The 25,656-nt window shown below is 38.8% G+C and overlaps 2 protein-coding genes across 16 annotated transcripts in view; one reads left to right on the plus strand and one right to left on the minus strand.

Annotated features, from left to right (window-relative positions):
* Positions 1 to 23,256, minus strand: part of LOC311305806 (NACHT, LRR and PYD domains-containing protein 12-like) — a 130,991-nt gene extending 107,735 nt beyond the window's left edge. For 14 of the 15 annotated variants that reach the window (XM_084433703.1, XM_084433698.1, XM_084433700.1 and 11 more), the window contains exons 1-7: positions 23,045 to 23,256; positions 21,419 to 21,547; positions 7,828 to 7,932; positions 6,205 to 6,312; positions 5,874 to 5,958; positions 5,399 to 5,594; positions 3,474 to 5,304 (exon numbers count right to left, since the gene is read on the minus strand). In XM_084433703.1, coding sequence (XP_084289829.1) covers positions 3,474 to 5,304; positions 5,399 to 5,594; positions 5,874 to 5,958; positions 6,205 to 6,312; positions 7,828 to 7,932; positions 21,419 to 21,477 — 2,384 coding nt within the window. In that variant the 5' untranslated portion in view covers positions 21,478 to 21,547; positions 23,045 to 23,256. The remainder of the gene's footprint in view (positions 1 to 3,473; positions 5,305 to 5,398; positions 5,595 to 5,873; positions 5,959 to 6,204; positions 6,313 to 7,827; positions 7,933 to 21,418; positions 21,548 to 23,044) is intronic. The other variant, XM_084433697.1, reaches the window with a different exon arrangement.
* Positions 1 to 25,656, plus strand: part of LOC311305800 (uncharacterized protein) — a 1,224,369-nt gene that overhangs the window by 1,099,557 nt on the left and 99,156 nt on the right. The window lies entirely within an intron of this gene.

Raw genomic sequence — 25,656 nt, forward strand, 5'->3', positions numbered from 1 at the left:
GAATGTTTTTTACTATTTTTATCACTTACTAATCATTTTACTCGCTATAAAAGAGTTATTTTTAATATTTTAAAGTTTTTTATGAATCAAAAGTGAAGCACATGCATTAGACTACTGGAAATTGTTTTCACGGGGTAAAACAGAGAAATGAATTACAAGCGCGGTCACCAATTGCTGGACCAGTAAGGGCAGACTCAACTGGTGGTTTAAAAACCCACTGTTTGCTCCAACACCAGATAGTGCCCAGGGCACCTCTGGCAACGATGGAGCAACCCAGATAGCACTCCAGGCCACCGGAAGCGCCTGTGCAGTTCCTCTGGCACCGTGGGACAATCGTAACTCCAAGTCTGCACACTGAGATATGTTGATTATGATGAAAAATCAAATGTTTGAAGTAATCTATCCCTTCAAGATTGATGATAGAAAAGGAAGGTGGGATCTTTTACTCCACCCTAGTCAAGTGGGGGCGGAGATGTTTGGTCTCACTATTCCTCCAGGGTGTACCTTCGTGAGTGGGCTTATTGATAAGAGAGATGGATGGTCCATATTGGCCATGATTGAAAGATAATGGAGAGAAGCCTGATCATGAAGATACATTCTGGGACAGAAATGAAGGTGGGACTAGGATTAGTCCCAAAGGGGGGATATGTTGGAGAATTTTCCTTTGATCCATGTCTAAGTATGATGTAATGAAACAAAACAAAAAATGATGACAAGCATGAAAAAATAGGCCTGAAGAAGGATGAGAGAATGGAAAATAACCAGTATGCATCAGCAATATGAAGTGTCAAAACAAAGTATGAAACAGAGCACCATTGTGTGAGGTTTGACCAATAGAGAAGACATGTCTAACTGTGCCAAGGTCACCAGGCGTGACAGAGGGGAAGAAATAGATTTGAGAGTATCCATTGGGCACCTAGCGATAAGAAAAAGTATAAGACATGAACACTGGCCAATGTAACCTTAGATGTCCGGACGGCCGGCCGGCTTCTCACTTTGTTGCTTGTCAATAAAGTTAATTCTTCTGACCTGGAACCTCGACTCTGAGAAACTTCTTTGAGACCTGAACCAAAAAGAACTATGAATTTGCCACAACATAATCTAAGGCTTTGTTTTTAAAATAGTGACATTAGATTGGCTGTAATGCTAAGTCACAAAATAGTAAAACCAACATAAAAAGAATCGTGATAAAATCGTGAATCGTGATTTTCCTGAAAAAAAATCGTGATATGATATTTTTGCCATATCGCCCACACCTAACCTAAGAACCTAAGAAATTGTATTTGTATTATTTCAAGATTAAGTTTAACCAACGACTGATGCCGATATCTTAGAGAGCAGGGTGATCAATGGGTGATATATCATTAATTTAAAGATAGTAAAAAAGCATCCATAACAATTACTGAAATTACATTTATAGTTTATTTTACTTAATATTTACTAAATAAATAAAAAAAAAAACATTGAAAAAAAAAACATTTTGAACTTTTTTTGTAGAAAAAACAACTTTAAATGTGTATATCACATATTATACAACAGGCTTTTGATAAATGTTTATTTGTAAATCTCTCAATCTACATATTACATTACATTATTATTACATTAAACTACAGAATTACTGATAAAAATAAGCATTTAAAATGTCTAATTACTAGGAGTTACAGAGGGACTGTCACGGTGTGGTGCAGGCAGAAGAAGACGAAGGAGAATCTAAAGTTCCAATGCAAACATTTGCTCACAATATAAATAATACAGGTACATGGAAGACGGGCAGAAGGTTCACACACACTAAATACGACGGAGATCGGACAAGGACTGACTGAAAAGAATGGAACTTAAATACAAACACACATTACACTGATTAACAGAACACAGGTGAGATAGATGGTCGACCGATATTGGTTTTTTGATGGCCGATGCCGATATCTTAGAGAGCAGGATGGCCGATAGCCGATGTAAAGCCGATATTATTATTATATACTTTATATTTATTTTAATCAATATTTTATACATTTTAAATAAATTAGAAATAAATTATAAAACAAATCTTTAAAATAAACATGCTTAGATGGCAACTTCTTGAATCTGCAAACCTATTACAGTATTTTTCACAAATAAAGTAATTGTTTAAAAATATATGAATGTTAATAAAAAGGAAGCAAACACTGTAACAGGGCACTCAGTAATCTGGTAATATTGTGCGCACTGGTAATCATATTTTTGCAAATAAAGACAAGGTAACGCTAATATTGCATACAGCACACAGTGAAAACTATATGAATATGACACAGTGGCCAACTGGATATAGCACAGCATATTTTAATATGAAGGATTTATAGTTTTTCGATCGCGTCTCCTGTGAAGCTGATCTTCTCTTCGCATTCACTCACTTCACTCGACCGTCACTCGCAGTCATACGTTTATCAGGCTACAAATGCACACCTTACAAGATATCACAGCTGGATTCCATTAAATCTGCAAGGTTTGTGATATTAAATGTTTATTAGATATTCAGAGATTTGTTTAAATGAGAAAGATGTGCATTTGCTGAATGTTGACGAGTAAATGAGAAAGTATTTTAGCCTGATTGTTTGCCTTTTCTGTTACAAATAATATAAAAGCAACACTTTACTTTTTCGCATACCATTTACTTTCTTTGTTTACCAGTTCTGTCTAACAAAGTATTAGATTTGACTGACAGAGATTGTAAGCTAATGAAGACGGAGAATGTGAGTGAGCGTTGTGTGATCAGGCGCTGGTGTTCTCTTCTCAGGCGCTGGTGTTCTCAGCACCGCCCGTCAAAATAAAAGTCCGGAGCGCTGTCAAAATAAAAAGTCCCGCTTCCAACACATCGGCCAATCAGAAAAACGTATCGGCCGATGCTGATATTTTAAAAGTGCCAAATATCGGCCTATATATCGGCCTTGGCGATATATCGGTCGACCACTCATGACGATGATGACTAAACAGGTGACACAACTGAACTGATAATGACGGTAACCATAGAAAGGCAAATAGGAACCAAGCAAAACTCGAACTGAAAGTCCAAACAAACACTCGCTGACACGTGACAGGGACAACTAATATATGATGTGGTAATATATATGTTCTTTATTTAAGCCTGTTTTATAAAAATCTCAATGTTTTATATTATAACCTTTCAGAATTTCATCTTACTTGTTGGCAATATAAATAACATCTGTACCAAATTACATTATTTCCCCCACATTATTTCCCCAATTATTTTTCCACAAGTATGAGTTTGAGCTAATATATAATTCTATACATTATATACACTATAATTCCAGTCATTAAAGTCTGGTACACACAAAAAAAATTCAGACTATTATTTCATATGTCAGGCTTTACAGGGATAAGTTCATGTTCATGATGAGGAATCACTATAGAGTAATGTAGATAAAGACATTTTTCAGATGAGAGCAAAACATGACAAAATATATTAAAATACTTACAGAGCTCTTCTGGAGGTTTTGATGACTGCCGATAATCTGATGAGACACTCGTCTGATTTCTTGAATTTCTGAAGCTCAAACTCCTCCAGCTCTTTCTCTGATGTCAACAACACAAAGGCTAAAGCAGACCACTGGGCAGGTGAAAGGTCACCAGATGAGAGACTTCCTTTGCTAAGGTGGGTCTGAATCTCTTTCACCAGAGTTTGGTCGTTCAGTTCATTCAGACAGTAGAACAGATTGATGGATCTCTCTGCAGGAAGATCATCTTCTAATTTCTGCTTGATGTACTGAACTATTTTCTTGTTGCTCTGGTCATTGCCGTCTTGCTGTGTCAACAGACCTCGTAAGAGTCCTCGATTGGACTGGAGCAACAGACCGAGGAGGAAGCGAAGGAAAAGGTCCAGGTGTCCATTGTCACTCTCGAGCGCCTTGTCCACTGCAGTCTTGAGAAAATCAATCATGGTTTCATTTCTGTTTTCCTGTTCTGTAGACTCATGATCAAACACACTTGTCTTGTTGATGTCCAGAAACAGATGTGCATAAAGGGCTGCAATAAACTCTTGAATGCTCAAGTGAACAAAGCAGTACATGGTACCAAGAACGATCCCTGTTTCCTCCTTAAAGATCTGGGTACACATGCCTGAGTACACTGATGCCTTATAGACGTCAATACCACAGGCTTCCAGGTCTGTGTCATAGAAGATCAGGTTGCTTCTTTCCAGCTGATGAAATGCCAGTTTCCCCAGTGAAAGGATGGCGTCTTTATCCCAGGAAACATCTGGTGTGTATTCTCCATCATACTTTCGGCGGCTCTGCTGGATCTGAAAGCGGAGAAAGTGTGTGTACATTTGTGTCAGAGTCTTGGGAGTGTCTTCAGTGTTTGATTCCTGCAGTTTTTTAGAGATCTCATCAGCCTGAGTGTTTTTCACATCATTATTTATTTTCTCCTCCAGAATGTTCTGGAGAACCATGGCTGAAATCCAGCAGAAGACTGGGATGTGGCACATGATAAAGAGACTCTTTGATTGTTTAATGTGATCTATGATTGTGTTGGCCTGATTCTGATCAGTGAATCTTTTTTTGAAGTACTCTTGCTTCTGTGCGTCACTGAATCCTCGTATCTCTGTCAGCCGGTCGATACAGTCAGGAGGAATCTTACTGGCAGCTGCTGGTCTGGTGGTGATCCAGATGAGAGCAGAAGGAAGCAGATTTCCCTTCATGAGGTTCGTTAGGAGAACATCCAGAGAGGCTGGTGACGATACATCACGCCACGTCTCATTACAATCAAACTTCAGAGGAAGGCGACATTCATCCAGTCCATCAAGGATGAACAGCACTTTGAACTGATTCCTTCTTGTAAGGTTCAGTCCTTTTGTCTCTGGGAAGAATTGAGTTATAAGGTCCATCAAACTGAGTTTTTCTTTCTCCATTAAGTTCATCTCTCTGAATGGAAAAGGAAATATGAAGCGGATATCTTTATTTTCTTTTCCTTCAGCCCAGTCCAGAACAAACTTTTGCACAGAGACTGATTTCCCGATGCCAGCGACTCCTTTTGTCAGTACAGTTCGGATCTCCATGTCTTGTTCAGGAGCTTCAAACAAATTTGTGCATTCAACCTGTTTCTCTTGTGCTTCATGACGCCTAGAAGCAACTTCAATCTGTCTCACCTCATGTTCAGTATTGACCTGTTCACTGCCGCCCTGAGTGATATAGAGATCTGTGTAGATGTTATTCAGAAGTGTGGAGTCACCTTGCTTCGCAATTCCTTCAAACACACATTGATACTTCTTCTTTAGGCCACGTTTCAGCTGAGGAATGAAGAGCAGCTCATCTAAACACAGGAACAGAAAATAGATAGTTTTAGTCTTTATTTTCTCTCCTACATTTATAAGAGACAATCAGACAGATGATCATGAGTCTCTAACCTTCTAGAGCATCAGCAGCTTCATCTTGCTTCATCTCTCTCAGGTAATGTAGTGTGAGATCAAGAGCTGATTCTTTGATACTGGATCTGTTCTCAATAAAGTCCTTCACAAAGTGTTCTGTGTTCTCCTTTTGTAATATTTTCTTAAACTTCTCCAGCTCATTCTTCAGAAACGTGATTATTTTGCTCTCAAGATCCTACAAACAAAAGTAAGAAAAAAGACACAATTTAAACCAAATTGTACATCTACATTTGGTCAACACAATTTATTCTATAACTATAATATCTATAAAAAAAAATCCAGTTAAAAGACTAACACGTTAACCAGCTGATATTTTTAACAAATAGAAAAATAAAAAATATATAAGTGCTTCAGAGGAAAAAATGGATCTGGAGGAATTAAATAAAATGTCTTTGTTCAATAACATATTTGTTTGTTAGAATATTAAACATTTATAAAAATGTGTTTTTCCTACCTGGAAGATTCCTAGAAGATTGTCTTTGAAATTCTTGTGGTTCCTGTGAGTCTGAACGTCTGAGTCTAATGTCTCATATTGAAGCCTGTAATCAAATAAATCAAATAAATACTGATTTTCCAGGCAAAATTTCACAGAAAGAGAAAAAGCATTAGCTGTGAATACTCTGATAAATATTTATCAAAGTATTCAATGATAAATATCATGATAAATGATTCAATGATAAATAATGATAAATATTGGATCTAAAAATGTTTCATGATTGATATTCACTGATACAACTTTTAAACACAGACAACGTGTGACAAAAAATTAGAAACTTATGAAATACCTTTTATTAGATGATGGTGTTTTCTCACTGAAGTTTGGTGGTACTCCACCTTTAGACCGATCACTCTTCAGAGACACAGAGCTGGACACATGTGAGCCTGATCTTACACTGATGACACAAAGAACAGAGAGAAAACACTTTACTACAGGAGATACTTTAGTCTCATTTGAAAAGGTTTAAAGGTCCCATTCCATGGATTATTTTTATTATTTTATCATGTTTCCAGGGGTGCCCTTATAATGTTAGTATGTTTTTTAGATCAAAAATTGTTATAATTTAGAAATAAAAGGCATATTTCCTAGCCTGATTTCATTCCCTGGTTTGAACACTCTGTTTGAAGGGGCGTGTCTGCTGAGAGACTTCAGTGTTGTTGCCCTCTGCTGTGATTGGCTGAAATGCTTGCATATGAAATATCTGGCATTACATGTGGAACTATCTGGAAAACTTTTACTATTACAGCTATTATACGTTTTTACTATTACAGCTATCGGGATTAACGAATCGTGAGAAGTTTTTTAAGTATTTAGATATATTTCAATCACATAAAAGGTTGCAGTGATGAGCATTGAGCAGATGACAGCCTGTTGATCGCGTGAAAGATCTTATCATTGCAACGCAGTTTCTGCACTCTCACTAATGATTTCACCAATGCAAACATGAGGTATATAAATACAGTAAGAGCTTCGTTGTGCAGTGTAACAGCGTCATTGATTTCATAACGAGTTTTGGCAAGTGTCCAGATAAACTCGCGCTGTGTGATTGACAGCTTGGGCGATTGGAAAGGGATTGTTCTTTGATCGCTTTCTGTATATTAATCACAGTTTAAGTAAGATTATTTTCATCCTACTAAGAGAAACGATGTGAAGTTGATCGCTACTTCCATATTAAATCACTACTTGTACTTACCGCTTGCTGGAATATAGTTGAAATAGTCCCCTTCGTCAGTATGAAACGCTGAGAGAAGCCTGCTTGATATTATTCCAGGTTAGAAAAACAGTCCGTGGTGAAATGGACAGAGCAAACTAACAACTTCGAATTAAACTTTTGCGGTATCCGATTATAGATAAACATCAACCACGTCTGTTGACATTTCGCCATCAATACGCCTGTGTTCCTGTGGGCGGAGGTTACGGTTCTAGTGACATCATTAAAGCAGGATGTAGAGGGGTGTAGTCCAATCCAGCCGTTTTTTGTAGTCAACTTCTGTTAAATAAAATATCTCGCTTGGCATTGAAGTTTGAGCTTTATAATTTTACAGATATTATTTATACTCTAACAACAACATTACACACTAACTAAAGTTTTAAACATGGGATCACGAAGAACGGGACCTTTAATGTTGCAAATAGTAATTAAATGCAGTATAGCTGTGCATTTGTCCATTTATGACTACAGTCGGATGGATAAACATATATACATGTTAAGTTTCATGATCTATTTTCCATAGTGTATTTGTGTCTCCTTGTGGCTGCCTGTGTAATTGTGTTACTGGAATGAGTTTCATAAGGTTCCCAGGAACTGAGTTTTATTGAGACTTATTGTTTCATTCAGTCAAGTTCATTCATATACACCACTGTAGACAAATAATACAACAATATAATGCAATGTAAACACACAAAATACCTTTTATTAGATGATGGTGTTTTCTCACTGAAGTTTGGTCCATCATCTTTAGACCGATCACTCTTCAGAGACACAGAGCTGGACACATGTGAGCCTGATCTTACACTGATGACACAAAGAACAGAGAGAAAACACTTTAGTAAAGGAGGATCAACTGTGTGTGAAACACATCTGTGTCTTTATCTAATCCTCCACAGAAATACACACACTCACACAATTTACTGTTTTATAGTTGTTTTGGAAAATTCAGCATTTCTTATTATCATTCGTTTCCAAACTGTTTAATCATATGTTTCTGTGAGGTTTTCTAGCAGCTGAGGAGGGACAGGGAAGCGAGAGGCAATTTAGGTCGTAGATGAAGGCCTTTGGGTGTCTCAGGGACAAAGAACAGTGTGACCTGCACCAGGGGGGTAGAAACCAGTCCGAACTAGCTGAAGATAGGGGGTATCTTTCTGGAAATTTACAAGAAACCTGGAAGGAGGAGTTCTTTTGCCAAGAAACTGTATAAGATCTGTATGTTTTATTATGTCTATTAGGTATTCTATTTCAAAGCTGGGTGGCTGCGGCTTTTGTGAATGGAAACCTCATTGAAATAAACCTTTTCTCTTTATTACAGTTTTGTCTCGTGAAAGTTTTCTTACACCTCTGATGCTGTTTGATATTAACTTCTCAAAATTGCCATTACAACTTGGTGTCAGACGTGGGGTCCTGTGCGGATCTTCTTCTCCTGGTCCTGAAGAACGGATTTTGACGGAAGTGTACAATCCCGGCGGCATCAGGCAGCCGTCTCATACCCCGACTGTTTGAGATAGTGACTCAACAGGTTAAGGGAGAGAGAGCCAATTCCGGCGTTCAGAACCAGGGGAGGAACTCCCACCAGGATCAGAAAGAATCCGCGGCAATTACAGAAAAGAGAAAGCATCTCTGGGTAAGAAACGGCAGAACTGTTTTATTGATGTTAAGTGTGATTTGATAATTGTGTGTGAACGTGAACCATGGTGGCTGAGTTTTTCCTTTTGGTACGGGCGAGAGGTGATTTAGGGAATCACAATTTTTGAGGGAGAAACTGATCTGACAGATTCAGACCGGTTTCTGCCACACTTAGCTCGTTAGTGGACAGGGGTACCACTGGTGATTCAGATAATCACAGGTGCTGGTTAATTAGTTTTGCTCGAAGTCTCTGTAACCCGAAGAAGTCTTGCAAGAGTGGACGGAAGAGCCACGCCGGATTGATTAGGTGAATAGAAGATTTTGAGTAAAACATAATTACAAGAGCACAGCATATTTGCTGAAACCCGACCGATTTTGGGTGAAATAAGATCGGGTCTGTTGAAGACGTTTGACAGATACTGCAAGACACGTGTCGAAAGTGAAATCCAGAAGGGAAATTCAGCCAAAAATGGGGTCATCTAACAGTAAATTAGATCATTTTTATACACCAATTTTCTGTCAAATGAGAAATAATTATGGTGGTAAATGTATGGTTGACATACAGAAACTGATCAAATATCACGATTTTCCCGAAGCGGGGACCTTGAGTAAAATAAGACTAAATGTAGTAAAAGAGTCAGTAGAGAAGAACGAGGGAAAACAGAGTAGCTGCTGTGTGTGTGTCAAACATGTGTGTAAGAACTGTGAACCGACTAATGTGTTGGGTAGAAGAGGCTGACAGGCGAGAACGAGAGCAAATACAAAAAGAATTGGCATGTAATGTTGAGAATGTTGTGTGTGTAAAAACAGTTCCACTGGAACAGAATGCTACTAATGAACCGAATGTATGTGCTTTTCCACATGTGACTGAGGTGGCAACGGCTCCGCCGCCTGCCTACAATACAGCTCACTACCCAGTAGCAGAGATACCGGCCCTCAGGCTCGATCTGGACCGCTTTCCACCAGCCCCGAGAACAGCCCAAGAAGCACGACTTGCAGAAGCACGAGCACAAATTGAACTGGCAGAGGCAGCCCAAAGAGCAGCGCAGGCAGAGGCAGATGCAAGAGAAGCGCGAGAGGGGGCAGAGGCCGCAGAGCGAGTGGCACACAGACTAACAGCGCAGTTTCATGCACAGTTACACGGGCGTTTGAGTGCAACGCTGCGGCACGCTACTCACGCTGAAGAGGACAGAAAGGAGAAGGAAAAACCCCTCACAATGGTGGTTATGCAACAACGACAACCTAAACAACCCAACAAACCTGCATCTTCCTGTTCAAACCCTGCTAACCGAAGAGGACAGAGAAGAGCTGCTGGAGGAAAATGGAGCTGTTATGTTTGTGCCACAAATGCCCACTCGCTCCGAGACTGTACAAAATATAGAGTGTGCAAGAAGATGGACACTGGAGCAGCGCGTGTCCCACCATGAAGTCGGATTGAACCGAGGGGGCTGGAGAGCGGGACGGAAAGAGTCCGGTTCTGGCCAATCTCTGGCTACAGCAAAGGGAAGTGAAAATATTTTTACTAACACACACACACACGACGCACACACAAACACATACACTGATCTTCTTTCTGCTGTCTGCAATGAAAAAACTGCTTGCAAATCTTTTTGTGTGTCTGATGAAACTTTGAGCAAAGCAATGACTGATACTTTGAGCAGTGTTGTGAATGACGAATGTATGAGATTGTACAAAAGTACAGGGTTTCCTGAAATGCCAATTTACCCGTTATTAGTCAAGGGGGTAATTATTGAATTTTTGGTCGATTCTGGTATCAGTCTGTCCACGTTACGACCATGTGATTTACCATGTTTTCTACGGGAAAGTGTAAATTAAATTTGTCCCTCTGTGCTGATTCTTATGGAATTAGCATTGAGGAGGCACCACAAATTACTTGTTCTAAATTTGAGCCGAAGTGGGCTTGTGTCTGGCAGGTAACAGATATTGATTGGGCAGAAAAGATTTTGAAATTGGCAAAAGATCGTACAGACCCAGTCAATACAGAGTTTATGACAAATGACAAAATGCATTGTACATCACATGTCGTAACAGAGCGAGATTCAGACTTTGAAAAGATGTGGTTTAATTCTGTGAAGAATGAAAGTGTGAAGTTTGACCAGATTTGCTGGACAGAGAGTGTGTGTGCGCATTGGCTGCAGTGTGACAGTCAGAAAGTTTGTTATCTAAATGACAGAGAACACTGCCTGCCACTTATCTGTCTCCAAGGCCATAAGCCAGCAGTGGAGAGATGTGGGCCTTTTTGTGAGAGAGTGTCTATCGGCCACAGACTGGGTGAGAGTTGACACACACACAGCAGAGAGTCAGAGTATGGGGGCATTTAAATCAAAATGTGACTTTGAGGTTGGGGGTTCAGAGAAATGTGACTGCTATTGGGAAAATGTGACAGGACAGGGAGAGGGGGATATTTCTGCCTCAGAAATTGATATTTCTTTGGCACAAATATCACCAAACTTGTGTGAAAAAAAACAAATATGATGTGGGGCTGATAAAAGGTTGTGAGCCAGTTGTAATCACACCAAAATCTGATTTCAGACCATGTAAGGCACAATATCCACTGAAACGTGAAGCAATAGAGGGTATAAAACCAGTGTTTGATGCTCTGTTGAAAGAGGGTGTAATTAGGCCTTGTGATGGTTCACAAGTTAGAACCGAAATTAACCGAACTCCTTTCTTATGTTGATGACCTTTTGATCTGTTCAGAAGGTGAGTCTATTTGCAGGGCTGACACTGTGACTCTCCTGAAGCATCTTGAAAGGGAGGGGCACCAGGTCAGCCTTTCAAAGCTGCAGTTTGTGAAACAGGAAGTGACATTCCTGGGCCATGTTATCAAACAAAACAGCAAAACATTGTCACAGAAAAGGGTGCAGGGCATAAAAGAAGCCCCAAAGCCTGTAACAAAAAACAGTTGCTGTCATTTTTGGGGATGTGTGTTTACTGTCGTACATTCATTCCCAATTATGCCATTTTAGAACAGCCTTTACGAGCCCTGACAACAGGGAAAGGGTTGAAGTCATGTGACAGACTTGTTTGGACAAGTGAAGCTGAGACAGCATTTGATAACATGAAAGCACAATGAGATATCTCGATTGTTAGGCCTTCTGCTTGTAGACCATCCATTGTTTAGATGGTTGATGAAAAGCATGACCTTATGACTTCTGTTCTCCTGTAGACGCATGGTGACCGATGAGACACGTAGCCTATTTTCAACAAAACTCGACCCCGTGGCAGCGGGATTGCCACACTGTCTCCGGGCGGTGGTGGTAGCTGAACTGGCCCTCAATGGCCTCAAGAGAGTTTGTAGGCTATGCTGATCTGACTTTAGGGGTCTCACATTTGGTGTCTTTGATTTTGCAGGAGCAGAGAACGTCACATTTGTCTACAGCTCGATTGAGGTATCATAAAATTTTGTTTGACATGCCAAATGTCACTGTTAAAAGGTGTGCACACCGCGTCCAGATTTGTTGGACGTTCCGCTTGATAATTGTGACAATGTCCTTTTTGTGGATGGATCTGCGTCGAAAGATCCACAAACAGGACAGAATAATGTAGGTTATGCGGTGACGACTGAATTTGAAACTGTAAGATCTGGCAAATTACCATGTCATTACTCTGCACAGGCAGCTGAACTAGTCGCTTTGACTGAAGCATGTAAACTGATGACTGACAAGTGTGTAACGATTTACACAGACTCGCGTTATGCTTTTGGGGTCACGCATGACTTTGGTGCTCTGTGGAAGCACAGAACATTTTTAAGTCAGACGGACGACCAATACTGAACGCTACGTTAGTATCTGACCTTTTGGAGGCCATTATGCTGCCAGACAAGATTGTGATTTGTAAATGCGCAGCGCATATTAATGATAAAAGTTTCGTATCAACAGGCAACGCCAGAGCTGATATGGCTGCGAAGGCAGCGGCAACAAACCCAAACTGAAGCTGATAACATTGGCGCCACTTGCGTACAACTTGACAATAACCTTAACAATGACATTTCTCCTTGTTTACAGAGCATGCAGTCTTTTTCCACAGGAGCTGAGAAAAACAAATGGAAGACGGCAGGCTGCAGCCTTGTTGATGGTGTATGGAGATCTGTTGGTGGACAGCCATGTCTGCCCAGCCATTTTTTCCCACATTAGGCTAAATTAATGCATTGGTGGGACCATGCATTAAAAGAGGGGATGATTATGCAAATGAGAGAATTGTGGTTTACCAAAGGTTTCACAATATATGCTGAGAATTTTTGCAAAAGATAAAGATTTGTGATTTGCACCGCATATAACATTGCACGGGGCATTAAAACACCACTGGCAAGTCAGCCAGCCCCAGAGGGGCCATTTGAATATTTAATGATTGATTTCATTGAACTAACCCTGTGCGGAAAACAGAAATATTGTTTGGTATATAGTCGTGGATATGTGGTCACGATGGAACACACTGTGCCTAAGACGCTGCCAGCGGGGGCGCTGTTGAGCGTGAAAACCAGACGGTAAAGAACAAATTGGCAAAATGCTGTGAAGAAACAGGACTCTCGTGGGTGAACGAATGAAAAAGAGAGTCAAAAACAAATTTGAGCCCATTTGAAATCCTCTTTGGTAGACCACCATTCATGGGTATAACGGGGGAAAGAAGGAGGCTTCCATCAGCAGATGTGTGTGAGAATGAAATGTTGAATTACTGCAAAGAGATGTTGTGTTTGTGATCTAACAGTTCTGTGCAGGTGAAAGAAATACCAGGGGCAAAGTAGCAGAGACGTTCCTGCACAAAATCAGACCGGGTGATTACGTGGTGATTCGAGACCTCAGGAGAAAGAGCTGGAGGGCGAAACGGTGGCTAGGACCGCAACAGGAGGAGGAACCCCGACGACAAACAACGACGACAAACAACAACGGCGAAACCTATCGTGCTGCCAGGGCCACCCGAGATCGAACGGGCCTCTGGAGAGGAGCTGGCCTGGATGAGAGACGAGGGGACAAGCAAAGGTCAGACTGAGACAATTGAAAACTGGGTGGTCAGACTGCAGAAGTAAAACCAACCACGAAGAAATCAACTTTAAGTGTCCATTCGATAAACCGTATCAAAGTTCACCGGCGGCAGTTTGGGTTTGTGGTAATATCATATCACCGTTTGCAAAAAGGACTGGTCAGGGTGCTGTTATCCAGCTTTAATGAATGTGGGAACTTCTGTGTATCTGCCAAACAAGGTGGTTGGAGTTAACAAAGAAAATGTTTAGTGAAAACCTTTAGAATATGTTGGATGATTTTCTTTACAACTTATGGAAATTAATGTGCTGCCAATAATAATGATGAAGATTATGCTTTTGGCTGTTGTGATTGAATCCACACTGGTGGACTGTAAAAGAATACAGAGAACTGCTTATCAGTGGCTCTGTTTACATTCCTGATGGGGACACACTGCTTCAAGGGTGTGCAGTAAGTTGGAGCTGTTTGAAAGCTCAATGATCAAACTATAGGCAAGGTGTCTGAACCCACCAGATGACAGAGAGTGTGTTAATTATGGTCAGCAGGGCCATTTAGCCTGTAATTGTAAATGGACACTCGGAAAAGAAAGATATAACGTGAAAGTGACGTGTATTAATGTGGGTTTTTGAAAGTAGATCAGTGTTTAAATGACGATATTAAAGTTTTCGTCTGAGAAAGAACTAAGAATGTGAACGCAGTGCTAAAGTATGTGAAAAGAACGTGCAAGTAAGTAAGTGAAGGAAAGAAAGTTGAAGGAAAGTTAATAGGTGGAAGTCGTAAGAAGATTGAAGGTTAAAAGAAGGTTGAAAGAATTAAGTCTTAAGGGAATCCTTTTGAAGGAAAGAGCTAGTGAATTGATGAATACAGGTTGATGTAAATTACAGATGACTCCAACAAATGAGTTGCAAAATATTTTAAAAGTACCGGTAACTAAAAGGATGATAGTGTTTTGAATGAAATGCTTTGATAAGGTTTTAGATGATATAGAATGTATTAGAATGTATCACAAGCAGAGAGGGCAGCCTCAAAGTTAGTGTGAATCCTAATTGCAGATTCATAAACTCCTAGAAAAATACATTGAAGTAATTGGGAACTTGACAACTAAAATTGAGATGAAATGTGATCAAATAAGTAAAAGCAGTATTACTGGATTAATAGTTGCTAAATGTGAAATGTGTAGAAAGACATCTGATTAAACAAACAGCTTGTTAGTGTTTTGAACGTGGAGGACTAGTGTTGACCATGAAAGAACTAGGAGCTGATGTTTTGCTTTCAAAAGATAAGCTTGTGTTGTGATTGGCTGAGACAGTTTGCTTATCGGAATCTGGTGTGTGCTGTGGCTGAGACGTCCAGTGCGACAGAGACACGATCTGAGAGGAAATTTGTAATGTCTAAATTCCCTGATGTGGGCAAAAGACAAATATAAAAATTGTTTATTTGAAAACGCATGTAAATTCTGGCAAAGATGCCTTACTGCTGGGCTAGAGTTAAAAGTTTAAGTGGTAGATAAAGTTTGATTTTAGAAGTTTATGAGAGTCTCTCTCATTCAATGTCAGCTAAAAGCTGTTAACTGAGCCTGTGCGATTTAGGGATTGAGAGATGAGTAATATGATGTTTAGGTTTTTGTGAAACAGCAGAGATAAGTGGGACTGAGAAAATATAGATAACATTAAGTTGAATCTGTAGACTAACCACTTGATAGAGGAATACTGTTTCAACACAGTTTTAATGAAATTGATGACATGTAGTACAAATTCTTATACTTATACTGTGAAGAGTCCTGAAACAAACAGTGAAAAGAGGAGAGCAAACGCTGTAAGCAGCTGTGCTCTGAAGCTTTGACTTCAAAGAAATGTGGAGTTGTAAAATGTTGGGGGTATCATGTTGTTTTAATATTCCTGATTACAGTGACAACATAACCAATATCATCGAGCACATGAGGAAAGCGGTAAAAGAGCCGCCTCAAGCTACTGGTAGTGAGTGGGTGGGGTGGCTGATGTCTGCATGGTCAGGGTGGTTTTATAGAATAATTCAAACTGTCTTGCCAATTGTGGGTATGGGATTACTGATTCTGTTTTGTTTCCCATGCATTATGAAGTGCCTTTCCAGCTTAGTGCAGAGAATGATCAGGGCAGGGACGGTTAGCACGTCAGTCCAAGCAGTGAAACTGACTCTGTACCCAATAACTGATGGAGAGCAATGTGATGATTATGTCAGCGATGACGTGTATACAGACATGAGTTAAATGTGTTTTCTTTCTTTTTGTTTGCCTTCCTGGGACCAGGAAAGGGATTTACTAAACTTTGATTGTTTAGGGTTTGATGTCAATGATTGACTGTTCTATTCACTGTTTTTATTATTATTATTGTTTTCATTATTTTTATTTCTTTTTCCATTGTAAGAATGATGATATGTTTAGAAGGTTAAAAACAGCGGTCATCCGTGTTACGAGGTGACGTACAAGTGGAAGGGTTTGAAATGAGGGATTTTTATGTATACTATTTCTTTGCATCTTTTTTTATGAATTGATATGTTTTTTCCATACTAATGTGATCTATACTATTTCTTGTTTATACTGGGGTGACTGAGGGTCCGATCTATAAGTGTCGGGGGTGCAATAACAGTGCTTATTCATCTAGCCCGGTTTCAGAATAAACCTTTACTTGCTTGCTATAACATAGAGGGCCTATCCTGAAAAAAAACAGCCTAAGCTTTTTTCATTCTAAATTTTAATGAAGGTTCAAGTAAATGATCAGGTATATAAAAGTCAGACATGAAGAGTATAACTGTGATGTAAAGACTTGAATCAATTCTGTTCTTGAAATGTAATGATGTAATGATGTAATGATGTTTGATCAAGAAATTAGAAGACAAGGGTAAATTTTCCTTTAATACGTTTATCAGAGAATGATAAAGAGGAGGAATTGTTTTGGAAAATTCAGCATTTCTTATTATCATTCGTTTCCAAACTGTTTAATCATATGTTTCTGTGAGGTTTTCTAGCAGCTGAGGAGGGACAGGGAAGCGAGAGGCAATTTAGGTCGTAGATGAAGGCCTTTGGGTGTCTCAGGGACAAAGAACAGTGTGACCTGCACCAGGGGGGTAGAAACCAGTCCGAACTAGCTGAAGATAGGGGGTATCTTTCTGGAAATTAACAAGAAACCTGGAAGGAGGAGTTCTTTTGCCAAGAAACTGTATAAGATCTGTATGTTTTATTATGTCTATTAGGTATTCTATTTCAAAGCTGGGTGGCTGCGGCTTTTGTGAATGGAAACCTCATTGAAATAAACCTTTTCTCTTTATTACAGTTTTGTCTCGTGAAAGTTTTCTTACACCTCTGATGCTGTTTGATATTAACTTCTCAAAATTGCCATTACAATAGTTAACTACTATTTTATTTTACTGGCTCACATTAGTTTAACGATTTCTTTAATATATATGAGAGAGATTTAATATGTTAAAAAATACTTCACTCTAATTTATGAGAACATTTCAAGTTTTTGTTTATTGACAGAAATAGAGAGCAGAAATGTCTGTGTGACAGTTGTGTTAGCATACTTGAATTAAATTAAGTGTATAGTTGTTTCCTAATGTCTGTCAATAATTGTATGATCAAAAAACTGAAGTCATTTATTTGGATTAATTCAGTGTCTAGAAGGTTAATAACAAATTATTAACTGTGATATTTTCTATAGAGCAAACAGGGCTTTATAGACAATGTCAGAGTTCATTTAAAGGGGGGGTGAATTGCTGTTTCATGCATACTGAGTTTTTTACACTGTTAAAGAGTTGGATTCCCATGCTAAACATGGACAAAGTTTCAAAAGTTAAGTTGTACGTTTGAAGGAGTATTTTTGTTCCAAAAATACTCCTTCCGGTTTGTCACAAGTTTCGGAAAGTTTTTTTCGAGTATGGCTCTGTCTTACGTAAGATAGAGCGGAATTTCCTTATATGGGTCCTAAGGGCACTTCTCCGCGGCCGCGCGCGCACTCGCAGACCAGAGAGAGAAGAGAGCGAAAGCAGTACGTTACCTCAAAGCGCTCTGCTCGGCTTTAGGGAAGTCAATGTCACCAAAGAAGTGGGTTTTTGGTTGGCAGGGCAAGACAACCCTGCACAGATTCCCAAAGAACCCAGCGTTAAGGGAATAGTGGATGGAATTTGTTTTTTCGAAGCATCAACGGAGGTTGTGCACGACTCTTTGTTCCCTGCTTTTTGACGATGATTGTTTTATAAACAAAGCCCAGATCGACTTATTTGCAGATCGTCTAATGCTTAAGGATCGAGCAGTCACGGTGAGTAAACTACTTCAAATGTCTCTCTGTGTTGTTGTTAGATTATGGGATTAATATCCTGCCATGATTCAAAACTGAAAATAAAGTTCTGAAAGGTTGAAACTGGTGTTCGAAAACTCAAAATCTTACAAAAAAAAAGTTTTGCAAGATCGAAAAATAAGATTTGCAAGTTTGCAAAATGTAAAAAAAATAAAAAATATCTCTGCAAACATTATGTTATTTTTGAGATTTCTTTCTTCAGAACTGCAACGCTTTTTTTACGATGTTGCGGAAACAATTTTTCAGAGTTTCAAATTTGTCAGTGTTCTCCCACTGTATTAGTTTGGTTTCCAGGTTTGAAACCTTGTAAATGGTGATCTGAAAACTGGTGTGCGAATGTGTGAAAAAAAGTTTTGAAACTCTGAAAACATAGTTTTGCAGGCTTGCAAAGTGGTAAAAAAAAAAAAATCTCTGCAAACATAATTTTGTTTTTGAGTTTTCCTCCTTCAGAAGTGCAACCCTCTTTTTTACGGTGTTGTGCAATCATTTTTTCAGAGTTTCGAATTTGTCAGTGTTCTCCCAGTGTATAGTTTACTTTCCAGATTTGAAACCTTGTAAATGGTGATCTGAAAACTGGTGTGCGAATAGGTGAAAAAAAGTTTTGAAACTCTGAAAACTGAGGTTCGAAAGGGCGAAACTTATTACATTACATTACATTTGCAGTCCCATTGCAGACTATTTTTTCAGAGCTGAGTTTACAACACCCACTTTGCGGAGATACGCACACACAGTTGCGAGCTTGCGACTCACGTGATTTGTGGCAGCGTTGTCACGCAGCTCTGCTCTGAAACTCTGAAACTCAGACTGAGCGAAAATGAAGCTTCGCAACTTCGCAACTTAAAAAAAGCCTGGAGGGAGGGCCTTCTGCTCTTGGCCAATGCTTTGCTGTCTGCTGACGTACAGTCCAATCACAAGTCGTATTTACTGGAAAGGTGGGATTTGACCGACTGCTCCGCCAATGACGAAATTCTCACTCTCGAAATTCTCATACTCGCTCTCCTCACACAGCGAGCGACTCACTTTCCTAAGCTGGCGACTCACCTCACACAGCGAGCAACTCACTTTCATCAGCTGGCGACTCACTCTCCTCTGATGGTGACTCACTCTTCTCACACAGCGAGCGACTCACTTTCCTCAGCGAGCGACTCATTCTCCTCAGATGGCGACTCACTCTCCTCACACAGCGAGCGACTCACTTTCCTCAGCGAGCGACTCATTCTCCTCACGCAGCGAGCGACTCAGTCATGTACATTGGCCTAATATTATAATAAAATCTCAAGTACTGTATTGGTGCAATAACTAACTTCAGTAAACTGTTCAATTTTGTGTTGTAAAAATAATTTATTCTGAACCAATAATCTTAAATTGATTCGCATTGCATTTTTTTTTTTTTTTTTTTTATAAAGGCAATTTCCCCCTAACTGTCATCTTTCAAGTCAAATTCTATACATTTTAAGTCACTATATTGCTTTTACCAATCAAATTGACTAGTATAAAAAAAACGTTTTTTCCCACTGCAGAGAAAACTGCATCAGAGGTGGCATTTATAAAAAGTTTAATATGCAAAACAAGCATAAAAAAAAAAAAAAAAAAAAAACTTGCTTTGGTATCAAATATTCAACATGAATGCATGAGGCAAAAAAAAAAAAAAAAAAATTTGTGTATATTATGTGAATCTTATGTTTGTTTAATGACTGCTGCTGGCCAATAAAAAAGCCAATAAAATTGGAGTTGTATGAATACAATTGGAGTTAAAAAACAAAAAATAATCATAAAACATAATGGGGCATTCATGTTGAATATTCTTTTGAATGGTGTTATCAAATAATAATCTGTTATAATCTGATAGAGAAAACCAACATGAAAATAGGCCTACAGTTAACTAATGTGATCTTTACAAAAACATAATGGTGTATGTAACATTGAAATGTGTTTTACCTATTTTGATACCAATGTGAATCAGCAAAAATGTCACATTTTCAGAATATTCTATTTTAAAGATAATTTATAAAATAAACTTTTAAAAAAGCTGTGCATCCTGTTTGTGTATCCTGTGCTCTTTCGTCATTGGCGGAGCAGTCGGTCAATCCCACCTTTCCAGTAAATACGACTTGTGATTGGACTGTACGTCAGCAGACAGCAAAGCATTGGCCAAGAGCAGAAGGCCCTCCCTCCAGGCTTTTTTTAAGTTGCGAAGTTGCGAAGCTTCATTTTCGCTCAGTCTGAGTTTCAGAGCAGAGCTGCGTGACAACGCTGCCACAAATCACGTGAGTCGCAAGCTCGCAACTGTGTGTGCGTATCTCCGCAAAGTGGGTGTTGTAAACTCAGCTCTGAAAAAATAGTCTGCAATGGGAGTGCAAATGTAATGTAATGTAATAAGTTTCGCTCTTTCGAACCTCAGTTTTCAGAGTTTCAAAACTTTTTTTCACCTATTTGCACACCAGTTTTCAGATCACCATTTACAAGGTTTCAAATCTGGAAAACAAACTATACACTGGGAGAACACTGACAAATTCGAAACTCTGAAAAAATGATTGCACAACACCGTAAAAAAGAGGGTTGCACTTCTGAAGGAGGAAAACTCAAAAACAAAATTATGTTTGCACAGATTTTTTTTTTTTTTACCACTTTGCAAGCCTGCAAAACTATGTTTTCAGAGTTTCAAAACTTTTTTTCACACATTCGCACACCAGTTTTCAGATCACCATTTACAAGGTTTCAAACCTGGAAAACAAACTAATACAGTGGGAGAACACTGACAAATTTGAAACTCTGAAAAATTGTTTGCGCAAAGACGTAAATTTTTTTTTTTGCAGTTCTGAAGAAGGAAATCTCAAAAACATCATAATGTTTGCAGAGATATTTTTATTTTTTTACATTTTGCAAACTTGCAAAAACTTTTTTTGTAAGATTTTGAGTTTTCGAACACTTAGTTTCAACCTTTCAGAACTTTATTTTCAGTTTTGAATCATGGCAGGATATTAATCCCATATTAGATCAGTTAGCACAGCTATAGCACACCGCCCACACCGCCCACACGGCCCGCCCCCAGCTGCTCGTTTTTTTCCGGAAAGACTCTGTACAGCCAATCTTTAACTTATAAATATAATAAAACTAAAGACGTTTTGGAGATATGAAGGATGCAATACTACTCTATAGGTACTCAAGATTAACAGGAGATTGAGTGAAAATGAGCATTTCACCCCCCCTTTAAGAAGTTAAAAATAGAAATTGTGCAAAGCATGTGCAAATATGCTTAAAGTTGTGTTATTGACAGGGAAACACAAAGTCCAGTCGAGTTTAAACTGCTGAAAACAGACGCAGTCTTACCTGTGTTTCTCTGAGAGCCTCATCTGAGAGAGAGAGTCCTTTCCTCTTTCCTCTGACATACTGCAGCTAAACTGACACTGAAAACTGATCAGCACTGCTTTCTGGAAACACTCAATCCTTCAGCATCACCTGGAAATGACACCATTTTACACAGATGAAGAACATCTTATTTAAGACAATAATGAAGAATGTGGAGTTATCATCAACAACAGCAACAGCAAAAACTATCTATAAAATAAAGTGAGTTACAGACAAATATATTGCCATGTAAAATAACCGAATGGTCTTAATCATTTCTGATTGTTTAATGAGTTTAACTGACTCTAAATATTAATTCATTGGGGAACAGAAATTGTGTTTAAAACTTTGAGTGGGAAAATTGAAGCTGATTTGTTATATTCTCTATTAAAGTTTAATATCATTTTACAATCATATTTACCCAATCTTTATTAATTGTTGAATCATTTGTCATTTAATCATTACTTAAAGTTCACAATGATGACTGATTTCATTACTTTCAAATGATCCTAAAATAACTGATTGAGTAAAAGTAAGCAGAATTATAATAGACATACTGTATAACTACTAACCATAATTGCTATATATGAACTGAGATATTCAGTTTAATAACAGCAGATTGTTGTTCATTGACGTCAGGCTTCATCTGTCTGTCTACTGTAAATGTCTGCTTCAAAAATACTTTCGATTTCACATCACAAAAACAACAGCCTAAAACTGAAGAGGAAATGGGGGAAACTTTCAGAAACATATTCGTTTTCAATAAACCTTTCTCAATAAAACTTCATGTTTTAACTTCAAAAGATTGTAATTTCTGGCAGATTCTTCGTCCGTTCGGAGTAGCAGAAGAACAGCCTTCTGTAACTTCACATTTAAATCACGCTTTATATACAAAGTTCCTAATAATTACAAATCACTTTAATTGAGAATGTATTAATAATAATAATTATATGAATGTATAAGTAGTCTATTTTAAACTCAGTAACGCTTGTCAGTCCGCGCGCGTCGTTCTCAGAATCTCTTGCTGGTCTCGATGGATTGTGGATTAAACACATAAATGGCCGCGAGTGTTATTAGATTTGTAGGCATTGTGCTAAATCTGGAGAAATATTTTCTGGATCATAGATCAGATCAAATCCAGTGAGTAACAGGTTTGGGTATCAGGGCTCTCATTTATAAAACTGTGCGTAGGATCCTTACTAAAAGTGTATGTGATGCGCCCGAAAGCCGAAAATGGCGTACGCCAAAAAAAATATTCAGACTTATAAAACCGTTCGTCCGTTATCGATTATATTTAATCTAAATGTTTATATCAGAAGTAAAACATTTTAACTGTTATTGTGAACATGCACTGTATTTATGATTATGACTCATAATGAAGATGTACGGTTGTCCTTCCTCTGCCGTAGCCTATATAGGCTAATGCATCAGTTTCACTAAACGACCCAGCGCGCTCGCTGGCGCGGACATGTAGGAACGGATGGATGTTTGCTTCATGTGACAGGCTTGGTGAGTGAAATTATAGTTGTATTATCTCTCTGTATATGTATAATTTTCTTTAAATGCTCAGTCTAAAAGCGACCAAAACGACATTTAACTCCAGCTCACCATCGGTTCGCCAAACTGCTCCGTCTCCAAAACGTTCGTACACATAGGTCACAGTTTGCGTGCAGATGCGCACATTTTCCGTCAAGTTTGTTTTTATAAATCACAGCTTATGCGTCGGAAGTGTCGTCCGCCTCTCTCAGGGCCTGTTCTGTGCGACGCAGCGGTGATAAACGAGGCCCAGATGCTTTTACTTTCGTTTTCCTCTTCTTCGTGTGTTTCACAGGAGGGTTTGGAACAGCTGAACAGTTGCACACCGACACCTACTGCACTCGAGCGGGATATTATACCACATATATCCAGTGGTGGAAATGGGCAAAATTCACTGGGCTATTTTGATATTATATCACATCTCTAAATCCTGTTTAAAACTTCTTAAATCGACACAAATAATTCATAATTCAAAAATAGTGCTGGATATGGCCAAAAATATCATCATAATTTGTTTGTTCACAATTAAACTCCACAGAGTAAGCTACCTTTTAATTTAGGGCCCACATTTATTTTTTTATTTTTCTTCCTAAAATGTGTTTTATTATATTTTTCTGGATTCTATGTTTTATGATTGAATACAAATGTAGCATCAAATATGATGTGTTTTGAAATGAATAAAAACTTTCATTTTAAATGTAATCAGACAGTTTCAGTGTGTGTTTAACAGTAGTTTTTCTCAGATGAAACGGGGGAAAGCTTGTGAAGTGACTCTGAAGAGCAGCTCTGGAGATGAAGATCATGTGGAGTGTCCTCATACAGTGAGATTGTGTGTGTGTGTGTGTGTGTGCAGATGCTGAAAACACAGAGAGCCTCATACCTGTTTGAGTTTGTGTAGGAGACTGTTGTCATGGTGATTTATATTGTGTGATAGGCTGTTAGATTAATCCATTTAGACAATCAGCCATAGCTTCATTAAAACATATATAATTCTTTTAAATTTCTCTTTTAAATGATTGAGATCCCCTTTGTGCAGCTGCAGCGGAGAGCCCAGAGAGCCCAGCCGAGGATCGTGGCTAAGCGAAGCGTCGCACCAGCCACACGATCTCTCGCTGTTTACGGCCACTACCAGCCACACGATCTCTCACTGTTTACATCTTTCAGACACTCCTAATGATACACGAGAGCACAAAGACAGTGCAATACATATCTTATTTACCTGTTTCTCAACTAAATCTTATTTTTATTCGCTCTTTTTACTCGTATATGGGAGTGCGCGGTCGTGGCTCTGTTAGCGTCGCGCCGCGGCCATACCAGCCACACCAGCCACACAATCTCTCACTGTTTACATCTATCAGACACTCCTAATGATACACAAAAGCACACATAAAGTGCAATACATATCTTATTTGCCTATTTCTCATCTTATCAGTTTTTTTATTTGCTCTTTTTACCCGTATGGGAGCGCGCTCGTGGCTAAGCGAAGCGTCGTGCCAGCCATACGATCTCTCGCTGTTTACGGCCACTACCAGCCACACGATCTCTCACTGTTTACATCTATCAGACACCCCTAATGATACACAAAAACACACATACAGTGCACAGTACAGTGGGACGCGTACCCACCAGATTTCGTCATGAGTCATTTTGTACCCACCACTTAACTTCCGTCCATATTAATTTGACTTTTGGTTCGATTTTTTTCACCGTTTTCAGTGGTTATGTGGAGCAATATGAGAGAGAAATTTGGTAATCATTGTCTGACCCAACAAAAAAACACTATAATATTCATTTTATTTTATTTTCCGTGTTCGCATTTATGAGGGAAAAAACAACGTGTCAGTTTATGGTTACAGACGTGCAGCGCTCTGAAAGCGGCACTAAAAGACTACTTTAAAACTTTCACAGAGACCTCAAACAGAACAGCTGCCTTTCTTTAAAGTGAATTTCGTTTTGTATTAATTATATCTTAATTTTAATCAATGTTTCATGAACCAATTGCCTGGATTTAATATAGCTATAAAAAGTAGGCTAAATATAGCAGAATCATACGGTGACGCATTGCTGCCACATACATATTCTTTTTTCACCTCAATTATGTCTAATAAAGAGATCTTATGTCGTTTTAAAATAACGATGCATTTTAATTGTTTATTAATGAACTAGTCTTTTCTAAATCAGTGTAGGCTGCCTGCATACATATCTCCACATCTCCGCTGTAATGTAGCCTAGATGCGCCTTTCATACGGACAGGATTACATAATCAGATGGTAGCTACCGTATTTGCTTTCGTTTGGATTTTTTTTCTTTGGTGGACATTTTTTTTCAGTAACTTTATAGTTATATTTCTCATGTCTGTGAGGCTTGTCTATACACTGTTTGTCAGTTCATTTTTGAGGCGCGCTCCAATTAACAGAGATCATGAAAGCGCGCCCTGTTCGTTTTTATTTTATTTTACAGAAGGCACACCGTTTTCTTGTTGTTGTGAGTTTACGCAAATAAAAGTAGTTGCGACTGATGTATTATTATATTCTGTATGACCAGAAATGGAGTATTTTAAGTTGTTTCCACTGTTGATAGGAAAATGCGAGTGATGGCACCGGCGCCTCTATCCATGTCATAGTGCGCGCTCCACACTCCGCACAAACACTTGGATATGCGCTTCATAATAGCAAACATTTATC

The sequence above is a fragment of the Rutilus rutilus genome, assembly GCF_951802725.1.
Source record: "Rutilus rutilus genome assembly, chromosome: 1".
Lineage (NCBI taxonomy): Eukaryota > Metazoa > Chordata > Actinopteri > Cypriniformes > Leuciscidae > Rutilus > Rutilus rutilus.